General features: G+C 45.2%; 1 protein-coding gene across 2 annotated transcripts; it reads left to right on the forward strand.

The window, feature by feature from the left end:
• Nucleotides 1-1,567: 1,567 nt before the first annotated feature.
• Nucleotides 1,568-18,346, forward strand: PUSL1 (pseudouridine synthase like 1). Of its 2 annotated transcripts, XM_058818844.1 has the most exons (9): nucleotides 1,568-1,643; nucleotides 2,652-2,709; nucleotides 9,852-10,039; nucleotides 13,769-13,918; nucleotides 14,533-14,706; nucleotides 15,464-15,518; nucleotides 16,804-16,837; nucleotides 17,114-17,276; nucleotides 18,161-18,346. In XM_058818844.1, the coding sequence occupies exons 1-9, from the start codon at nucleotides 1,585-1,587 to the stop codon at nucleotides 18,246-18,248; spliced, it is 969 nt and encodes a 322-aa protein (XP_058674827.1). In that variant the 5' UTR covers nucleotides 1,568-1,584; the 3' UTR covers nucleotides 18,249-18,346. The 2 variants fall into 2 exon arrangements, with proteins under 2 accessions (XP_058674827.1, XP_058674828.1); XM_058818845.1 differs by lacking the exon at nucleotides 16,804-16,837.
• The last annotated feature ends 22 nt before the right edge of the window (nucleotides 18,347-18,368 follow it).

Here is an 18,368-nt window from a genome sequence, read left to right on the forward strand (position 1 = left end):
CCCTTCTCCCCCTTTTTTTTCACCTGTCATTAGGAATTTCAGCTTTTCAATCCAAACCATTCCATGATTTCCAGAATAGCTGAATTTCAGCTCTCCAATCCAAACCCTTCCATGATTTCCAGGCAGGATTTCCAGGCAGGAAGAACAAACCCAATCCAATGGTAAAATTCCATAACCAGCAGCAGGATTGGCATCAATCCTGTCCCTCCTTAATCCAGTTTTTCATTTTCCATAAACTCTGGATTTATTGCTGCCAGCAGCCAGGGGATAAATCGGCAGGAATCACTTGGGGAAGGAGCACATCTGGGTTTGTGGGTCCAGCTGAAGGTGAATTCCATTGCCACAGGACAGGCAACAAACAGTGGTGTGGCTAATTGAGGTTAATTAATCCTGATCTTCCACCCACCCAGCACCACAGACCCAGCAGCAGCAACCACATCGCTCACTGATGGTTTCAGATGAACTTTCTGTGAACTGAGAGAAGGGCCTGACGTGAAAATCCTACCTCTAAACTGAAGCCATGAGTGAATCAACAGGCCAAGGGGGCCCTGACAGATGTCACAAGGAGACCTCACCCAGCCATGGACAGGAACAGGGACGAAATGAAGTGAAATTTGATGTTTAATGCCATTTTTCCCACCCCCTGCCACAGGCAGGGACCTTTCACCATCCCAGGGTGCTCCAACCTGGCCCTGGACACTTCCAGAGATCCAGGGGCAGCTGCTCTGGAATTCCACTCCAAGGAAGCCATTCCCTGTGTCCTGTCACTCTGTTCCTTGTCCCCAGTCCCTCTGCTGCTCTCCTGGAGCCCCTTTAGGCCCTGGAAGGTGCTCTGAGGTCTCCTTGGAGCCTTCTCCAGGTTTTTAACATTCCCAGCTCTCCCAGCCCTTGGAGCATCTCTTGTGGTCCCTGCTTTATGTGTTTTCTTAGCTGAAATCAACATAACATTATTATTATTTTTATTATTATTGTTTGCTTCCATCCAACTGAGTTGCAGGCAGCACAGTGGAGAGCTGAGGAGCAGCTGAGGTGAAGCCCAGCGTTCCAGAGGGGTTTGATGTTTGCACAACATCCCAGTTCCCATCCCATCAGCACATCCTGACTCCCACGATCACATCCCAGGTTCCGAACCGCACATCCCAGATCCCCATGAGCTCATCCAAGGTCCCCATTACCAGGTCCCAGTTCCCATGAGCAGGTCCCATCTCCCACCAGCCCATCCCTGTTCCCCAGAGCCCATCCTCGGTTCCCAGCAGCCCATCCCGGTCACCTGAGTCCACTCCCCGTTCCCCACCGGCCCATCCCGTTCCTCTCCAGCCCATCCCTGTTCCCCATTAGACCATCCCGGCTCCCGCGATCCCATTGCCTTCTTCTGCAGCCCACCCCGTTCCCCACGATCCCACCCCGCTCTCTCCCGGTCCCCGCCGTTCCGCGCCGTTCCGTTCCGTGCCGTGCCGTGCCGTGCCGGAAGCGGCGGTGCCGGCCGGGGGAAGGGGCGGTGCTGCGGGCGGTGCTGCCCTGCCCGGCCCGCTCCGTGCCGGGCCTGCGTTCCCGGGGCTGTGCCCGGGTCCCGGCGGGCCGGCCATGGCCGGTGCCCCTGCCCGGTACCTGGTGTTCTTTCAGTACTTTGGCACCAGGTACAGGTACGTGCCCCGCCCTGCGCCGGGGAGCCATGGAGACAGCGGGGCTGGGGACAGAGATTGGGGACAGCGTGGGGATAGAGCTTGGAGAGAGCAGGATTTGGGAGAGCAGAGCTTGGGGATGGAACTTGGGGACAGTGTTTGTGGACAGCTTGGGTATAGAGTTTGGAGCGAGCAGGGTTTGGGAGAGCAAGGTTTGGGGACGGCTGGATGAGTGCAATGGGAAGAGCAGAACTCGGGGGAGCAGAATTTGGGAGAGCAGAGTTTGGGCAGGCCAGAGTTTGGGGAGGAAGGAGTGAGAGCAGAATTTGGGATGGCAGGATTTGGAGAGAGGGCAGGGTTTGGGGCAGTGGAGTTTAGGGAGAGCAGAATATGGGATGGCAGAGTTTGGGTAGAGGAGAATTTGGAGAGTTTGATGAGGATTGGGTGAGAACAGTGTCCAGGTGAGAGATTAACCCCTTCCTGAGCAGGTGAGAGCTGGACCGTGCTGTGCACAGAAAAAGGGATGGTTCAGGCAGCAAATGCATCAAACCAGCAAGGCAAAAAGACAGGAAGGGGCAGAGGAGAAGGAAAGTTTCTCTCAGGCTGGGGGAGCAGGACAGAGCAGGAAGTTCACCACAAACTGTCCTTGTGGCCTTTTAGTCAATTTATGACATTCACAAGTCCTGGCCTCCAACTGGCAACCAACTCCTGGCCCTAAAATAGTTTAATCTCAAACTAACTTATCTGCTTTACTCTCTTCTCAGCCTCTATCTCAAGGGCCAGTCCAGAGAGCAACATCTGAAGGGTTATTTTATTTCCAACATCCCTTCTGGAAAATAACCACTTTTAATTTTAATAATTTAGATTTTAATAAGTTTAATAACCAATAAGGCACTTTCCCTGCTCATTCCTCAGTGTTTGGTCCCTACAAGTTCTGTGGGAAGATCCAAGAAGTCCTGAATTTTTTGGTGGGCTCTGTCAAGTCCCTAAATGTTGACATCAATAAATCATATTTGTTTTGCTCTGCAGTGGGGTTATGGAGACCAAGAGTGATCAGGCCCTGGTTGGAGTCCAGAATTATTTGGAGGTAGGTCCTGTTGTCATAAAAATGAAGCTTTTAGGGTCACACAGGTGTAAATATTGTTTTGAGATGGATGCTCAATAAAACTGGCAGAGTGCTAAACACTTCGAAGTTCAAAACCAAATCCCCAAATCCCATGACTATACTATATCATGATGAAGATTCTGACCTTAAAAAGATGTGAACCCTTCAAAGAGACTTAAAATTGAGCCCAGAACTGCTCAATTAAGAGCCTTATCAGGTGCTGGCCCACCTGAGCTTTGTTAGGACTTGTGGCTTGTCCTTAAAACTGCCTCAGTTGTGTTGCATGTCCAGTTCCTTCATGGATTTAGCAGCTGGATGCTGTCTCCTCCCAGGGGAGGATGTTCCTGACAGAGGTTTGTTAACAAAGCACAGCAGGATGTCCGCTGTTCTGTTCTGCTTCCTTTTTTTTTTTTTTTTTGGAGTTCTGTTATGCCTGGGGGGAAAAAAAATGATCCTGTTATCCCTGCACTGCTCCCAGGGATTCCCTTGGATCTGGGAATGGTTTGAGGACGCCAGGTTGCTGTTTGGGTTGGCAGAGAGTTTGAACAGGAATGGAAAAAAAACATTTTTACACCCAGGAGTAGAAAATGGGTCACCTGAGCGTGGTGGTGCAGTTGGGAATTTAAATTGTAAATTAATTACAAGCTGCTGTTGAGCTGCTGAGTCAGGAATCAAAAGGAAGGTGAATTATTTCTCTTGTCTTGGAAGCATCATGGGGTTCAAAAAGAAAGTTGTGCCGGCTTGGAAGATAAGAGGTTGTTGAGTCATGTTGATTCAGAGCACATTTTGTCACTCAGTTCCCATTTGTGGTCAGTCTGTCTGACCCAAATCCCAAATTGCAGCACTTTGGGATGCTCTGCTGGTGTGGAAGACAGAGCTGTCCAAGGGCAGGACATCCCCGCGCTCTGTGGGGCTCAGAATTCCTGCTGCTCTCACTGTGGTGCCTTGAGAAGGCTGGTCTGGAACAGGGACTGGAAAGAGTTACAGAATAAAGCAGAAACATTCAGAAAAGTTTCTCCTCAATGGATCCACCTTGGGCAGCACAAGAGCCCAGCCAGGGCTGCACCCAAGATGAACCAAAATGGTCCCCAAAATGAACCCAGGATGAACCAAAAGGTCCCAAAAATGGATGATCAGTCACAAAATTATAAGTTCTGCTCTGTTTGCATCTTGGAGTGAATGGTCCAATTCCAGCTTTAGCCCATGCAGTCCCATCCTTGTTTTTCTCTCTCCAGCCCACGGTATTTGGGCTGAGATTTGGATCATTTGTCCTTGGTGCCCAGCTGGAGCAGGAATTGTTTTGTCTCCCTGCTCTGTGCACAGAGCTCACCATCCCATAATGTGAACCCAGACCCACCCACTAAAGCAGCATAGCATGTGAAAAATAGAAAATCCAAAACCAGAGGAATCAGCACAGAATCTGGAGAATAGGAAAGCCAAACCTGAGGCATCAACTCGAAAGGAAAGTGTGAGGAATTATGGCTGGAATCAGAGTTCTCAGGGTGCATTCATGTGGCTTCCTGCCCTGAGCCTGTGGCAGAGAAAGTGGCTAAATTTTGTGCAGAGCCCAAAAAGGATTTTCTATCCCATTTATCTCATCCTCAGCCATGCAGGGCCCCAGGCTCTGGGCATGGGTTGAGCCCAGCAGTTGTTCTGCATTATCCCAGTGGTGTCTGAGCAGGCAGATGGGTAGGGAGGGTGATTAGGGGAGAAAAGAAGAGGAGAAAAAGACAAACATGAGCTTATTTGGTGTTGCCTTTTCCTCAGTATCAGCACTTTGCAGGCCAGCTCAGTGCTTTCATGTGGTGCTATTGATGCTGGGCACTGCTGTGTCTATTGGAACCACATGGGAAGCCTTAAAGCAGCTTTAATAGAAAACTTCTGGGGCCTGCAGGAATTTCTCTTCCTTCCTCCTTTTCTCCGCAGCCTTGAACTTCACTGCTTTCCCCAAAGCCAGGAAGGCAAGCGAAGGGAAGGGCAAAATTAAAGCTCTAATGAGGTCCTTATTGTGTTCTGAGGATGTTCAGCCATTTGTTTGCAAGCAAATAACCTGGGAGGTGCAGACTTGGTGTTCCAGCAGCTGTTTTGTGGAAATTGGGATGGGCTGGTTGGTTTTGTGTCAGTTTGGGCTGGGGCAGAACAGATCAGTGTCATTGCAAAGCTTTGTTAGTTCTTGGTGCTGCTCTGTGACAGAGCCCTGTGGCTGCCCAGAGGTAATGGAGCCTTGGTTTAGTCCAGAGATACTTGTGTGAGCTTTTCATCTCTCTTTGAGGGTGTGAGCTTTGCTGACAACATTTCATTTTTTGGAGACAAGTCTTGGAGCACTTGGAACCCCAGTTTGGACCCAAAGCAAATTCCAGGCCTTGTTTTCCCTCAGGAGGAGGTTGGGACTCTCATTTGGCTCCCTTCCATTATTCATGGAACTTTTCACATCCAAGACATCATGCTCTGTCTCTTATAAGAGCTTTTAATCTCTTTTTGAGGGGTGTGAGCTTTGTTTACAACATTTTATTTTTTGGACACAACTCTTGAAGCACCAATTTGAACCCAAAGCAAATTCCAGGCCTCGTTTCCTCTGACAGAGAGGTTGGAGCTCTGTCATTTGGTTCGCTCTAGTAATTCACAGAAATTTTAATTTCCAGGACTTCATGCTCTGTCTCTAGTAGGAGCTTTTCATCTATCTTTGAGGGGGTGAGCTTTTCTGACAACATTTTATTTCTTGGAGACAAGTCTTGAAGCACCAGTTTAGACCAAAAGCAAATTCCAGGCCTCGTTTCCCCTCATGAGGAGCTTGGAGCTCTGTCATTTGGCTGTCTCCAGTAATTCACGGAAATTTTCACACCCAGGACTTCATGCTCTGCCTCTTGGAGGAATTTTTCTTTTCTCTTTGAGGGAGATGAACTTTTATTTCTTAGAGAAAAGTGAACTTTTGTTTCTTGGAGCACTCGGAAGCCCAACTTGGGCTTGTTGGGCCCAAAGCAAACTCCAGGTCTTGTTTCCCCTCATGGGGAGGTTGGAGCTCTGTGATTTTGATCCCTCCAGTTCTTTGTGGGAACTTTTCACATCCAGGACTTCATGTTTTGTCTGTTGTAGGAGCTTTTCATCCTTTGAAGGGGATAAACTTTTATTTCTTGGAGACAAGTCTTGGAGCACTTGGAAGCCCAACTTGGGCCCAAAGCAAATTTCAGGCCTCGTTTCCACGTTTCCCCTCATTGGAAGGTTGGAGCTCTGTGATTTGGCTCCCTCCAGTTATTCACAGAAATTTTCACTTCCAGGACTTCATGCTCTGTCTCTTGTAGGAGCTTTTAATCTCTTTTTGAGGAGGATGAACTTTGCTGACAACATTTTATTTCTTGGAGACAAGTCTTGAAAGCCCAACATGGGCCCAAAGCAAATTCCAGGCCTCGTTTCCTCTGATGTTGGAGCTGTGTGATTTGGCTCCCTCCAGTAATTCATGGAAATTTTCACATCTAGGACTTCAGGCTCTGTCTCAATACTTAAAAATGCCTCTGCTGTAAAGGAAGATCTCACTTTTTGCTGTTGTTTAGGATCTGCAGAGTTCCCTTCCCTCTCAGACCTGCCTGAACCATCTCCCATTTCTCATTTTCTTGGGAATTTCTGCCCAAACTCATCCTCCCCTCCCAAAAGCCTGTTCTGGCCAGTAGCCTTGTGCTGAGGGCAGAAATTGTTCCTCGTGAAAGGAAAGGGGAGGAGGAGAGAGAGAAAGGAGAAACACCAGCTCCTTACTATGCAAGGCAGCTCTAGTACAACCTCCTTCCCTACATCCTTTAAAAAAAGAGCAAGAATTTCAAACAGACAAAGAGAACTGTCATCTTCAGCCTCTGTTTTGATAATAATCCCAGTGACGTGGCAGATTGCTTTGGAAACATTCTCTTCTAACAAAATCCACATTCTCGGCGTGTCCTTCCTGGCATTCACTTCCATTTCATCAATCCAACTGCAAACGAGCTGGGTTTTTAATTAGTTTCAGCTGACATAGCACCCAGTGAGTCAGGGAGGCTGGCATGACTTACAACCAGCAGCTTGCGTGTTATTAATTATTAGAACACTGTAATTAATAAATTATGCAGCTCCCTGGCAGGGCTCTGCAGCCTCTGTGTCCAGAGGATAAAACCATGACCAGTCTAGGGGAAGAGAAATTTATTTTTACAAAACATTCCCAATATTGGCCTGTAAAGGTCAATGGAAAATCCTGAGGATTTTTTTTTTTTTAATTCAGATTTCAGGAAGGGAAGTGGATGAACTTTTGCTCCCCTGCCATGGCTGATGTTCATCAGCATGAGAGGAAAAATGAGCTGGGAGCAATAAAAGCAAGCTGGAATGTGGATCCATATCATTCTGGCAGCCAGCAGTGGAAATTCCAGCGTAATTCCAGCTGTGGAAGGCCCAGTGAATGAAGTAGGACACGCAGCTAAATGCAATTAATGCTTCCCCTGCATCCCTGGAGTGTCTGAGGGATGAACTTCCACCCTGGCTGCTCCAGGAATGTGGCTGGGTGGAAAAAATTGGGATAAATTCAGAAGGGTGAGATATGAGAGGCTTCCAGCAGGTGCCAAAGCCAAGATTTCAGTGTTTATAGCACCTGCTAAATAAAAGAAAACAAAAAAAAAATTAAAATATGGCTTAAAGGAGAGAGCAGAGAGCTGTGAACTGAGCACACACAGGACTCATTTATTCCTTTATCTTCTTCATTTTTTTTTAGCTGGGTGAAATCTTAATTCCTGCTTCAGTCCCACCCTGGGAACCCACAGAGGATCCCAGACAGGATTGGGATCTGGATGAGCAACACCCAAACCTCAGATGAAAGACAGCAAGGGCAGGAAAAACTGGTCCCTATCCAGCAATTCCTGCATGTAAATAATGCACTTTTTTTTGAAATTCAGGGTGGGACATAATAAGAGATTAAAAGAGGAGGAAACCATTAGTGCTCTGAGGACTTTGGATATTCAGACAGGAGATATTTGCAAAGGTGAAGGGGTCATTTTTCAGCTGCCTGCAAAGAGAAGTTGAGCAGTTCAGGAATTCTCTCTTCCAGGAGATTCTATCCCATCCAAAAGAAATGAAATAATAAATACTAATATTAATAAATGAAATATTAAATTAAATATTAAAATTGAAGCTGGAGGCAATAGTTGGTAGGATATTATCAGTGTGTTTTGTTGTGCTGGAGGAAAAATCCATAAAGCTTTGAGCTTCACAGACTGGGATTTATTTGGTGGTGCTGATGGTAAAACTCCCCCTTGGGATGCTCAGGAAGGTAGGAAAAATCCGATGGAGAAGAAAAATCTCATTTGTGGAAGGAAAAGCCCCTGTCCTGCACCTTTTTGGATTTGCTGGCTGACCTGAGCGGGGGAAATAATCAGATTTACTTGAGACTTTGCTCCTCTTTTCCTCTCCAGTCTGGTTTTTAGTGGAGAAATTCAGTTTGCTGATCCAGGTGGAGCTGGGATGCACTGAGGGATCCAAAGCAGTGCTGCACCCCAAAAAATAAGGATTTTTGCCATGTTCTCTCCTGTTGTCTTTCCCAGCTCTTGTTTTCCACTGGCTGGTTTTTGTCTGCTGAGGACGGAGGGGGAGAAAAGGGTGGAGAGAGGAACCTGGGAGGAGCCTGCAAAACCCAAACATCTCTGGAGGAACTTTGCTCTTAAAAATCAGGCCCTGCTCTCAGACAAATTGCTGAGGCACAGGCCAAGGTCTGCTGCAGGAAATTATTTCATTTCTGTCTGCTCCTCTCTGCTTGGGGGTGATAATACAGATCTTTTTTTTTTTCACTGTTAATTGTAACCACATGTGAATTGCAAATGGAATGGAAAAATCAGTTTGGTTTTCTTTCCCAGGCCTCCCCCTGCAGCTTGGTTACGGGTTTTTTTTCTGCCTCCCTGTGCATTTTCAAGAAACATTTCTGAGAGCTCACAGCTCTGACTGCTCCTCCAGGAGTCTGGAAGGTATTTGTGAGTCAGCAATTCGAATTTTATTGACTCTTGTAGAAAATTAAAATCCAATAAAAACCGCTGGTTTTCAGAACTCGGGAGCAGGGATGGGAAGGAGAGGGAGATTTTGAGTCATGCCTTTGGTTTCCTGCCTTCTTTTGTGGTTTTTCACTCTTTGAGATGTTTCACTTCTTCCCTGCAGTAATTTTCACTGGATTTTTGGTCTTGGGTTTGGGTTGAAATGAGCTGAAATGGGTGATCCTCTGTTTTTTCCCCCTCACCCAACAACTCAAAGCAGATAAAGAAATGAATATTTTTCACTTTATTTTGTGCTCTTAAGGAAGCTCACATGACACAAAGCAGAGGATAGATAGTAGTTAATTTTTACTAGTTTATTTTGACTTTATTTTATCCCCCTAAGGAAGCTCTCATGGCATTTTGGATCCTCTGTGTGAGATGATTTCAGGGCAGAAGCTGAGAAATCACTGATTTTAGGAGAAATTCCCGCAAACCCTCAATTCTTTATAACCCACAGTAACTCCAAACTCCTCTGGAAGCAGCACAAGGTGTGGTTAGCCAGGAGTGATGCTTCTGGTTTGGATTTTCTATTTTTCACATTCTGTGCTGCTTTAGTGGGTGGGTCTGGGCTTCATACTGTGGGATGGTGAGCTCTGTGCACAGAGCAGGGAGACAAAACAATTCCTGCTCCAGCTGGGCACCAAGGACAAATGATCCAAATCTCAGCCCAGGAGCACAAACACCGTGGGCTGGAGAGAGAAAAACAAGGATGGGACTGCATAGGCTAAAGCTGGAATTGGACCATTCACTCCAAGATGCAAACAGAGCAGAACTTAGAGTTTTGTGACTGACCATCCATTTTTTGGGACCATTTTGGTTCATCTTGGGTGCAGCCCTGGCTGGGCTCTTGTGCTGCACCAGGTAGATCCATTGAGGACATCTTTTTCCTAAATCCCTGCTTTATTCTTTAACTCTGTCCAGTCTCTGTCCTAGGTCAGCCTTCACAAGGCATCAGGAGGACGACAGTTTTGCTAGATTATTGCTGAATTATTGCTGAATTTTTGCTGAATTATTGCTGAATTTTTGCTGAATTATTGCTGAATTTTTTCTGACTTTTTGCCAGATTCTTGCTGCATTCTTGCTGTTTGCTTGCAGAAGGCAGCAGAGCAGCTGAAGCCCAGCGCTCCCATCAAGTTCCACATCTCCAGCCGCACGGACAGCGGCGTCCACGCCCTGGCCAACGCCGCCCACCTGGACATCCAGAGGGCCCCGGGCAGGGCACCCTTCACTGGCCCCCAGCTGCTGCACGGCCTCAACCACTTCCTCAAACCCGAGCCTATCCGGTGAGTCCGTCAAAAATCCTTCATTTGGCCATATTCTACTGCAAGAATCTCGGGATTTCTGCTGCTCACAGGGACCCCAAGGTGTTAAAAGTCTCTTTTCCCTGTCCAGTGCTCATAGAAGGAGTCAGAACTCTTCATTTCTTATTCTCAACGTTGTTTATTGTTTCTTATCTATAATATTTTTCTTATCTATAAAATTTTTTCTTACCTATAAATTTTTTTTCTTATCTATGAAATTGTTACTTATCTATCAAATTGTTTCTTATCTATAAACCTTTTTCTCCTGTCCAGCTGAGGTGCACTCAGCAGGACAGACAGAAGCACTCTGCCTGCCCCTGGGTGGTGTGTCACAGACAGGTTTTATGAAAAATCCTTTCCTTAGGATTTTTTCTCCTGAAACAAAATGTAAATAATAATAATAATTATCTGCTGCTATGAAATGCAACAGGTGCATCTTTGATTGGTCTCATGTGGTTGTTTTTAATTAATGGCCAATCACAGTCCAGCTGGCTTGGACTCTTTGGTCAGTCACAAGATTTTATCATCATTCCTTTCTATTCCTTGCAAGCCTTCTGATGAAATCCTTTCTTCTATTCTTTTAGTATAGTTTTAATATAATATATATAATAAAATAATAAATCAGCTTTCTGAAACATGGAGTCAGATCCTCCTCTCTTCCCTCACCCTGGGTCCCCTGCAAACACCACCACAATCGGTGACCCCAAGTGATGAAAAATTCAAACACTAGTGTTATCTTTTTATCCTAAAAACTACATGTGCAATATTTACAATTATTTATCGATACCTACCACCTATGTTAGACAGTGAGCTTCTACTCTAAACCAATCCAAAAGTGCCAACATCACAGCAGAAGATGGAGGCCAAGAACAAGAAGGAGAAAGGCTGGACATGCCCAGATCCCTCCATCTTGCCCCTTGAATTCCCATTCTAAAAACGCCAAAAATCTATTTTTCACCCTGTGATAAATTCACTGTCATTCTGCTTAAACTTTCTTGAACTGCAATTCTTCATATAAAGGTTGGTGATTGTTTTTTCCAGGCACAATCCAAGGCACAAGGGTCTGGGGCTCTGTGCCAAGGTCTCTGAGCCCCCTAGCCAGGGGCTTGACTCCTCCAGGGCAGCCAGAGGAATTTCCCGGGTTCCAACAAGTGCAGAGCAAAAAATTCCTTTATTTTGGCATGATTTTACTGCAAGAGCAGGAAAAACTGGTCCCTATCCAGCAATTCCTGCATGTAAATAATGCACTTTTTTTGAAGTTCAGAGTGGGGGATATGAAGAGATTAGAGGAGAGGAGGAAACTTTCAGTGCTCAAAGGACTTTGGATATTCAGATAAAACTCTGAATTTTTCTCTACTTACCTTAAAACTGTAATTTTTTCTCTATGTCCCTATCCAAGCAATTCCTGCATGTAAATAATTTTTTTTTTTTAAGTTCAGGGTGGAGGATATAAAGAGATTAAAGGAGAGGAGAGAACCTTCAGTGCTCAAAGGACTTGCGATATTCAGATAAAATTTTAGATTTTTCTCTACTTACCTTAACCTGTCTCTGCTTTAAACTATAAATCCACATTTTCACTTGTAACACCTAAGTTTGGGAGATTTTTCCAAGGTCTAAAATCAAATCCTGGGTTTAATTCTGAGCTTTGGCTTCCAGGCCCAAAGTTCTGAGAGTTCTTTACATTTCAGATTCCAACACCATCCCCCAAAAATCAGAATATTTCAATCAGAGAATATATTCAGAATATTTGGAGCTGTTTTAGGAGGGTTCTGCTGCCCTCAGAGTGGGACTGGCAGTGTAGGAGTCTCACACCTCCTGTTCCTGGTTTTGTAACCACACAATAAAAATTCTCTGAGTGACAAGGCAGAGCTGGGATTCCTCCCACCTCCTGCAAATTGGCTTTGAGGTGGAGAGAACAGGAGGATTTTTTCTCTCATATATTTCCATTTCTAATTAAATGTCTTTGGGCTTTTTTTTCCCTTTGATCTCAAAATTCAGGCCCTGTTGGAAACGCTAAAAAATGTAGAAAAGGTAAAAAAAAAAAGCCACAGTTCTTTATTTACCATAATTTTTAAAAATGTGATCTCAGCAAATGAGATTTAAAAATGGGATCTCTGAAATGCAGAGAAAGAAAATCTTTGGAATCTGCAATCTGAGAAAATCTTTGGAATCTGAAATGCAGCTGCTGGAGAAAATTCTGGACAAAACCAATTCCTGGCTAAAAGGAACAATTGCAACAGGAAAACCTGCTTGCACTGAGGAATTCTGTGAGCAGAAATAAACTCCTGTGAAAGAACCTCCCTAAAAGGATGGTTATTTAATCAAAACCACACAAGTGCTAGCTCAAGGCAGGCTGGGTGCTTGTAGAGGCATGCAGACAGAGGGAAATAAATGTCATCATTTTATTCTGGTGTTTGGAGGAGGCTGGAGCTCCTCCTTCAAACCCTGGAGGATGGAATTTAAATTTCTCCTGATGGTTTATGGCACTGGAGCAATTCCTGGGATTGTTTGTGCAAATCTTTGTGGCAACATTTTATTTTTTTGGAGACAAATCTGGTTTTTGCAAATCTTTGTGGCAGCGTTTTATTTTTTGGAGACAAATCTCGAAGCACTCAGAACCCCAATTTGGGCCCAAAGCAAATTCCAGGAACTCTCATTTCTCCCTCTGTGCTCTGAGCCAGGGGAGGGAGGGCTGAGAGCCAGAGGCCAAAAATCCCCAGAGCACCAACTTTCCTTAAAGTAAATAAAGACATTTGTGATCCCAAATCTATCCTGGGTTTTTTGGCTGCCCTGGCTCCTTTCTCCTCACTAAATTCCAAAGGCAGAGAGGCAAAACAGCAGGAGAAAAATTCCCTTGTAAGGAGAGTTCTCCTCTCAAGCAGCACCTGCAAGGGTGGTGGCTCTGAGCAGGGCTTTTCCTGCAGGATTTTGGATTTTGCATTTTGGATTTTGGGAGAGTCACATCCAGTCCAGAGAACACTTTTGGGAGAGCTGCAGGAGCTCAGGGAAGCTCCATTTCCTTCCCTGGCAGGTAGAATTTGCTCTCTGTGCCCTCCTCTCTGCCTCCCAGGCTCTGTGGGGTGGCGATTTCGGGTTTGGAGAAACAGGGAATTTTCTCCCTGCTGCCTTTGGAGGAAAACAGGGGAGCTCAGGTGCCTGGGAGCTCCTTTTTGGCTGTTTTGGGGTTGGTGGGAGATGGGTGGACACTCATGGGGAATGGCTTTTGGGGCTGAGAGGGTTCTGCTGGGTTCACTCCCACCCCACCCCTCCAATGTTGGGATTTTCCTGGATTTTCCTGGCTGCACAAAGTCCTGCAGGTCCTGAGGGAAGGGACCTCCTTGAAAGCATCTCCATATGCTCTAGGAGCTGTTTGGGGGGAACAGAGGGGAGTTCTTTCCTCTCACTTGGGAATTTTGGTGTCCCTGTACCCCATGTCCTACAGCATCCTCAGTGCCCAGTGAGTGCCCAGCACCTTCCCGTGGGAAAGCTTTGGAATGTTGGTGTCCCTGTCAATGGAAAACCTTTGGAATTTGTGTCCCTGTCACCTGTCCCTTGTGTCCCACAGCATCCTCAGTGTCCAGCTCCTTCCAGTGCAAAGTCTGTGGAATTTCTGTGTCCCTGTCAATGGAAAACCTTTGGAATTTGTGTCCTTGTCAATGGAAAACCTTTGGAATTTCAGTGTCCCTGTCACCTTTCCCCTCTGTCCCACAGCATCCTCAGTGCCCAGCGGGTTTCCAGCACCTTCCATGCCCGTTTCTGTGCCCTCTCCAGGACCTACATCTACCGCCTGCTGCTGGGCTGTGCCCACCGCTCCCAAATCCCTGTCTTCGAGCAGGATCTGTGCTGGGCTCCCTCAGGAGGGTGAGTGCAGCTCCCTGGGGAGGCTCCTCTGCAAGGAAATTAGGAAATCAGGGCTGGGAGGGGAAAAAAATGGGATTTTTTTGCTCTGAACAAGTCCCTGACAGGAGGGGACAGCCCCAGCTTGGGCTCTGGAACGGGAGGAGAGGGAATGGTCTCAGGCTGAGGTTTAAGTTGGACATCAGGAGGGTTTAAGGGTCCCAGGAGAGCTTTAGGATGAATTTCCCCTGTTAAAGAGTTGTTAGATGTGGGAATTGCTGCCCAGTGAGGTTTGGAGTGCTGATCACAAAAAAAAAAAAAAAAAAAAAAAAAAAAAAAAAAAAAAAAAAAAAAGTTGAAATAGAATCTGGGCAGGGTTTTCGGTCGCTCATTTTGCTCAGACTGGAAACCAGTCAGGACCTGGAAGCCCAAACCCTTTTCTGGATGTTGGAGCAGTCACAGAGGACAGGGAGATGGGTCAGAGCTCTGATTTCCTGCCTTAAAAGGAGTTTGGGGTTTGAGCCTGGCATAATTTATTGGGGTTTGAGCCTGGCATAACTCTCTGGGCTCTGAGCCTGCTGTAACTCCCTGGTGTTTAGGCCTGGCTCAGTGCCCTGAGCCCGCTCTGTGCACCGCAGCCCCCTGGACATCCCGGCCATGAGGGCGGCAGCGCGGCTCCTGCTGGGCACCCACGATTTCAGCACCTTCCGCTCCCCGCGCCCCGAGGCCGCGGCGCAGAGCCCCGTCAGGACCCTGCAGCTGCTGCAGCTCCAGCCCGGCCACGGCCTCCTGGGCCAGCACCACCTGCACAGGTGAGAGCCCTGACACTCAGGGCTGTGGGGAAAATCCAGGTGGGGCTGTGGGATTGGCAGGGAGCGGCTCCTGGGAGGGGTTCTTGTGTTAATTACTCATTTTTGTGTTATTTACACTCATTTTTGGTGTTATATGCACTCATTTTGGTGGCTCAAAACCACCTCTGCCAAGGAATGGATTTGGGTTTTTCCTACCTGCACAGGTGACTGTCCAGGCAGTCAGATTTTTAGGGAAAAGCCAGATGGGACAGGCTGGAGTGTGGGAATATCAGGGAGCTGCTCCTGGGAGGGGTTCTTGTGTTATTTACACTCATTTTTTGGGTTATTTACACTCATTTTGGTGGCTAAAAACCACCTTGGGTGAGAAATTGGTTTGGGTTTTTTTAGTCTCTACCTGCACAGGTGAGAGTCCAGGCAATCAGGTTTGTAGGGAAAATCTGGGGGGAACAGGCTGGAGTGTGGGATTGTCAGGGAGCAGCTCCTGGGAGGGGGTTTTGTGTCATTTTCACTCATTTTTTGGGTTATTTACACTCATGGCTAAAATCCACCTCTGTCAAGGAGTTAGGTTTTATTTTCCTGTCTGCACAGGTGACAGCCCAATGTTAAAACCACCTGAAATTTGATTTAAGTGCTTTTTTTTGGTTTTTTTTGTTTGTTTGTTTGTTTGTTTGTTTGTTTTTTGTAGGGAACTAGAGTTCTGGGAAGTTAAAAACTACCTGAAATTTGATTTAAATGCTCTTTTTTGTTTTTTTTTTAGGGGACTGGAGTTCTGGGAGGTGAAGGTGAAGAGCAAATCCTTCCTGTACCGACAGGTACTGCCTGCAACTGCTGCCAACCCAAATTTAAATTTATTAATTAACTTTAAAAGTAACTAATTCATCTAAAAATCGATTATTTTAGCAATGTCCCATCTGTGTCGCACTCACAAGGACTTGGGCTCTTTATTTGATCCCAAAATCTCCTAAATTTGTGCCCAAAACCTTCACAAAATCAGATGGCAGGATGGAAAAAAATGTGTTTTTCACAATCTCGGCTCTTTTTAAAAATTCTTTTTAATTTTTTTCCACGCTCAGTGGATTTGAGCCTAGGAAAAGCTGTCTGGAATTTCACTTCCTGGCTTTTTTTGGAAAAAAAAATTTAAAAAGGGTTTTTTTGCTTTACAAACTGCAGAAATTCTCCCTCTGCCCTGAAACTCCCCTGGATTTTTTGGAAATAATTCCAAAATAATAATAATAACAATTATTAATATATAGTTATATATTATCATTATCTTAATATTTTAATATTTAATATGTTAATATTTTAACCATTTAGGAAGCTGAATGTGGATATTTTTATATGTGGAGGCACCAAACCTACAGACATGGGTGCCAATAATCTGATTTTTAACCTGATGGGTGCCAATAATTTGATTTTTAATCTGATGGGTGCCAATAATCTGATTTTTAATCTGATTTTTCCTGAATTGTGGAGGCAGCAAAGTCATGGCATGCAATGACCTCTAGCGAGGGAGGATGAAATAATAGAGGGGAGGATTTGAGCTGCTTGGAGAGAAATTCTGGGCACTCCAAGGTCCCAAAATTTCCCTCTGGATAAAACCACCTTGGATTGTTGGATATTTTTGAAGTGCTGATCATGAGCAGGTTGCTCAGGGGGCTTTTGTTTATTTATTTTTTAATTAATGGGTCACAAACTCAGCCCAGGGATTTGTTCCAGCACTGCAGGGAGGGTTTGGGAGAGTTTGGAAAGGTCAAAATGGAATTTTTGTTAAATCCAAATCAGGGATTGAGGTGGGGGTGGAAAATTGGGGAGGGGGGATTGGGGATGAAAAATTGCGGGTGGAGAATTTGGGATGAGGATTGGGGAGGGGGAATTGAAATGGAGAATTGGGGATGGAAAATTGGAAATTAATTGGGGATGGAGATTTGGAGGTGAGGGACAGAGAATTGGGGATGGGGAATTTAGAACGGGAAATTGGGGATGGAGAATTGGGGGTGGACTTTTGGAAGTGGAGAATTGAAATGAGAATTGGGGCTAGAGAATTGGAGGAGGATGAGCTGCTGGGACTGGCACTAAGCCAGGCTGGTTCTTTGTCAGGTTGAACGCAGCACTGTCCCCTCTCTGTGGCCAGGTGAGGAGGATGGTGGGAGCCCTGGTGGTCACCTGAAGATGCTCCTGCACGTGGCAGGCTGAGAATGTCACCAAGGGGGGAAAAGCAGCTTCTCCTGCAGATTTTGGGGTGGCTGTGGCTGCTGGGGTGGGACTGAGGGACAAAAACGCTCCCCGGATGAGCCCAAAGGCACAGCAGGGGCAGCCGGGCTGGGTCGGTGACTCCAGGCGGGGACGGGCACCGAGCCAGGCTTGGGCTGTCAGGCTGGACCCAGCGCTGTCCCCTCTCTGCGGCCAGGTGCGGAGGATGGTGGGGGCCCTGGTGGCCGTGGGCCAGGGCAGGTTGGCCCCGGGGCAGCTGCAGCAGCTGCTGGAGCTCAGGGACCCCCGGGCGCTGCCCCCGCACGCCACGGCCCCGCCCGAGGGGCTCTTCCTGCACAGCGTGGAGTACAGCCCGACAGGTGGGCAGCGCTACTTCATCATAATAACTCATTATTACAGTGGTAACTGTCTATAAGTATTGATAAATATTAATAAATAATATACATAGTAATTATGATAGAATATTATAATGTACAATGCTATATTATTATGTATAATTATATAATTATTTATAATATGAAATTAATATACAATAAATATATTCTATATACTATATATTTTATATCTTAGATTAATATATATAATTCTATAACAATATAGAATATTAAACATATACTGTATTATATTTTATAAATTTATATATTATATAATTATACTAATATGAAATTAATATATTAATCATTATATAATATATTGTATTATATTTTATAACTTAACTATAGATTGATTGATATAATAATGATATAATTATTTTTAATATAATATAAAATTAATGTATCTTAATTAATATGTAATAGTGTCCTGGTTTAGAAAACAAATACATATTATAATTTATATACTATAATATAGATTAATATATACATTATTCTATAATTATTTGTGATTATATATTATTATAATTATTGAATATACATGGGATGGTGGAAGGTGGCCCTGGCAGGGGTAGAATGGGATGAGTTTTTTCAGACCTTCCCATGATGAACAATTTGAGCCAAAATTTAACAATTTAGCTGAAATTTAACAATTTTCAGCCTACAGAAGTGGGATGGATTTGCAAATACCTGCTTTCAACCAGCCAAGATCCCAGTGCTTCTTTACCCTTAAATCACTGTTTCCTTTTCCCCTAAATCAATGCTTTCTTTTCCCCTAAATCAGTATTTGTTTTTCCCTAAATCAATGTTTTCTTTTCCCCATAATCAATATTTTTCCCTAAATCAATGTTTTTTCTGCTCTCTCCTCTCAGATTTGGCCCCTCCAAGTGCCCCAGCAGAAGAGGAGCTTTGTGGACTGAGCCGAAAGGAATTTATAACATAAATTATAAATTGAATTAAACAATTATAAAAATTGTAACATCTGTATTGTCTCACCCTTCACATAAAAGTTTTTAAAACACCTCTCAGTTACCCCATTCCTAAATTATAAAAATTCATATTCCAACACCTCTGCTTCCA

This window comes from Ammospiza caudacuta, chromosome 22, assembly GCF_027887145.1.
Source record: "Ammospiza caudacuta isolate bAmmCau1 chromosome 22, bAmmCau1.pri, whole genome shotgun sequence".
Lineage (NCBI taxonomy): Eukaryota > Metazoa > Chordata > Aves > Passeriformes > Passerellidae > Ammospiza > Ammospiza caudacuta.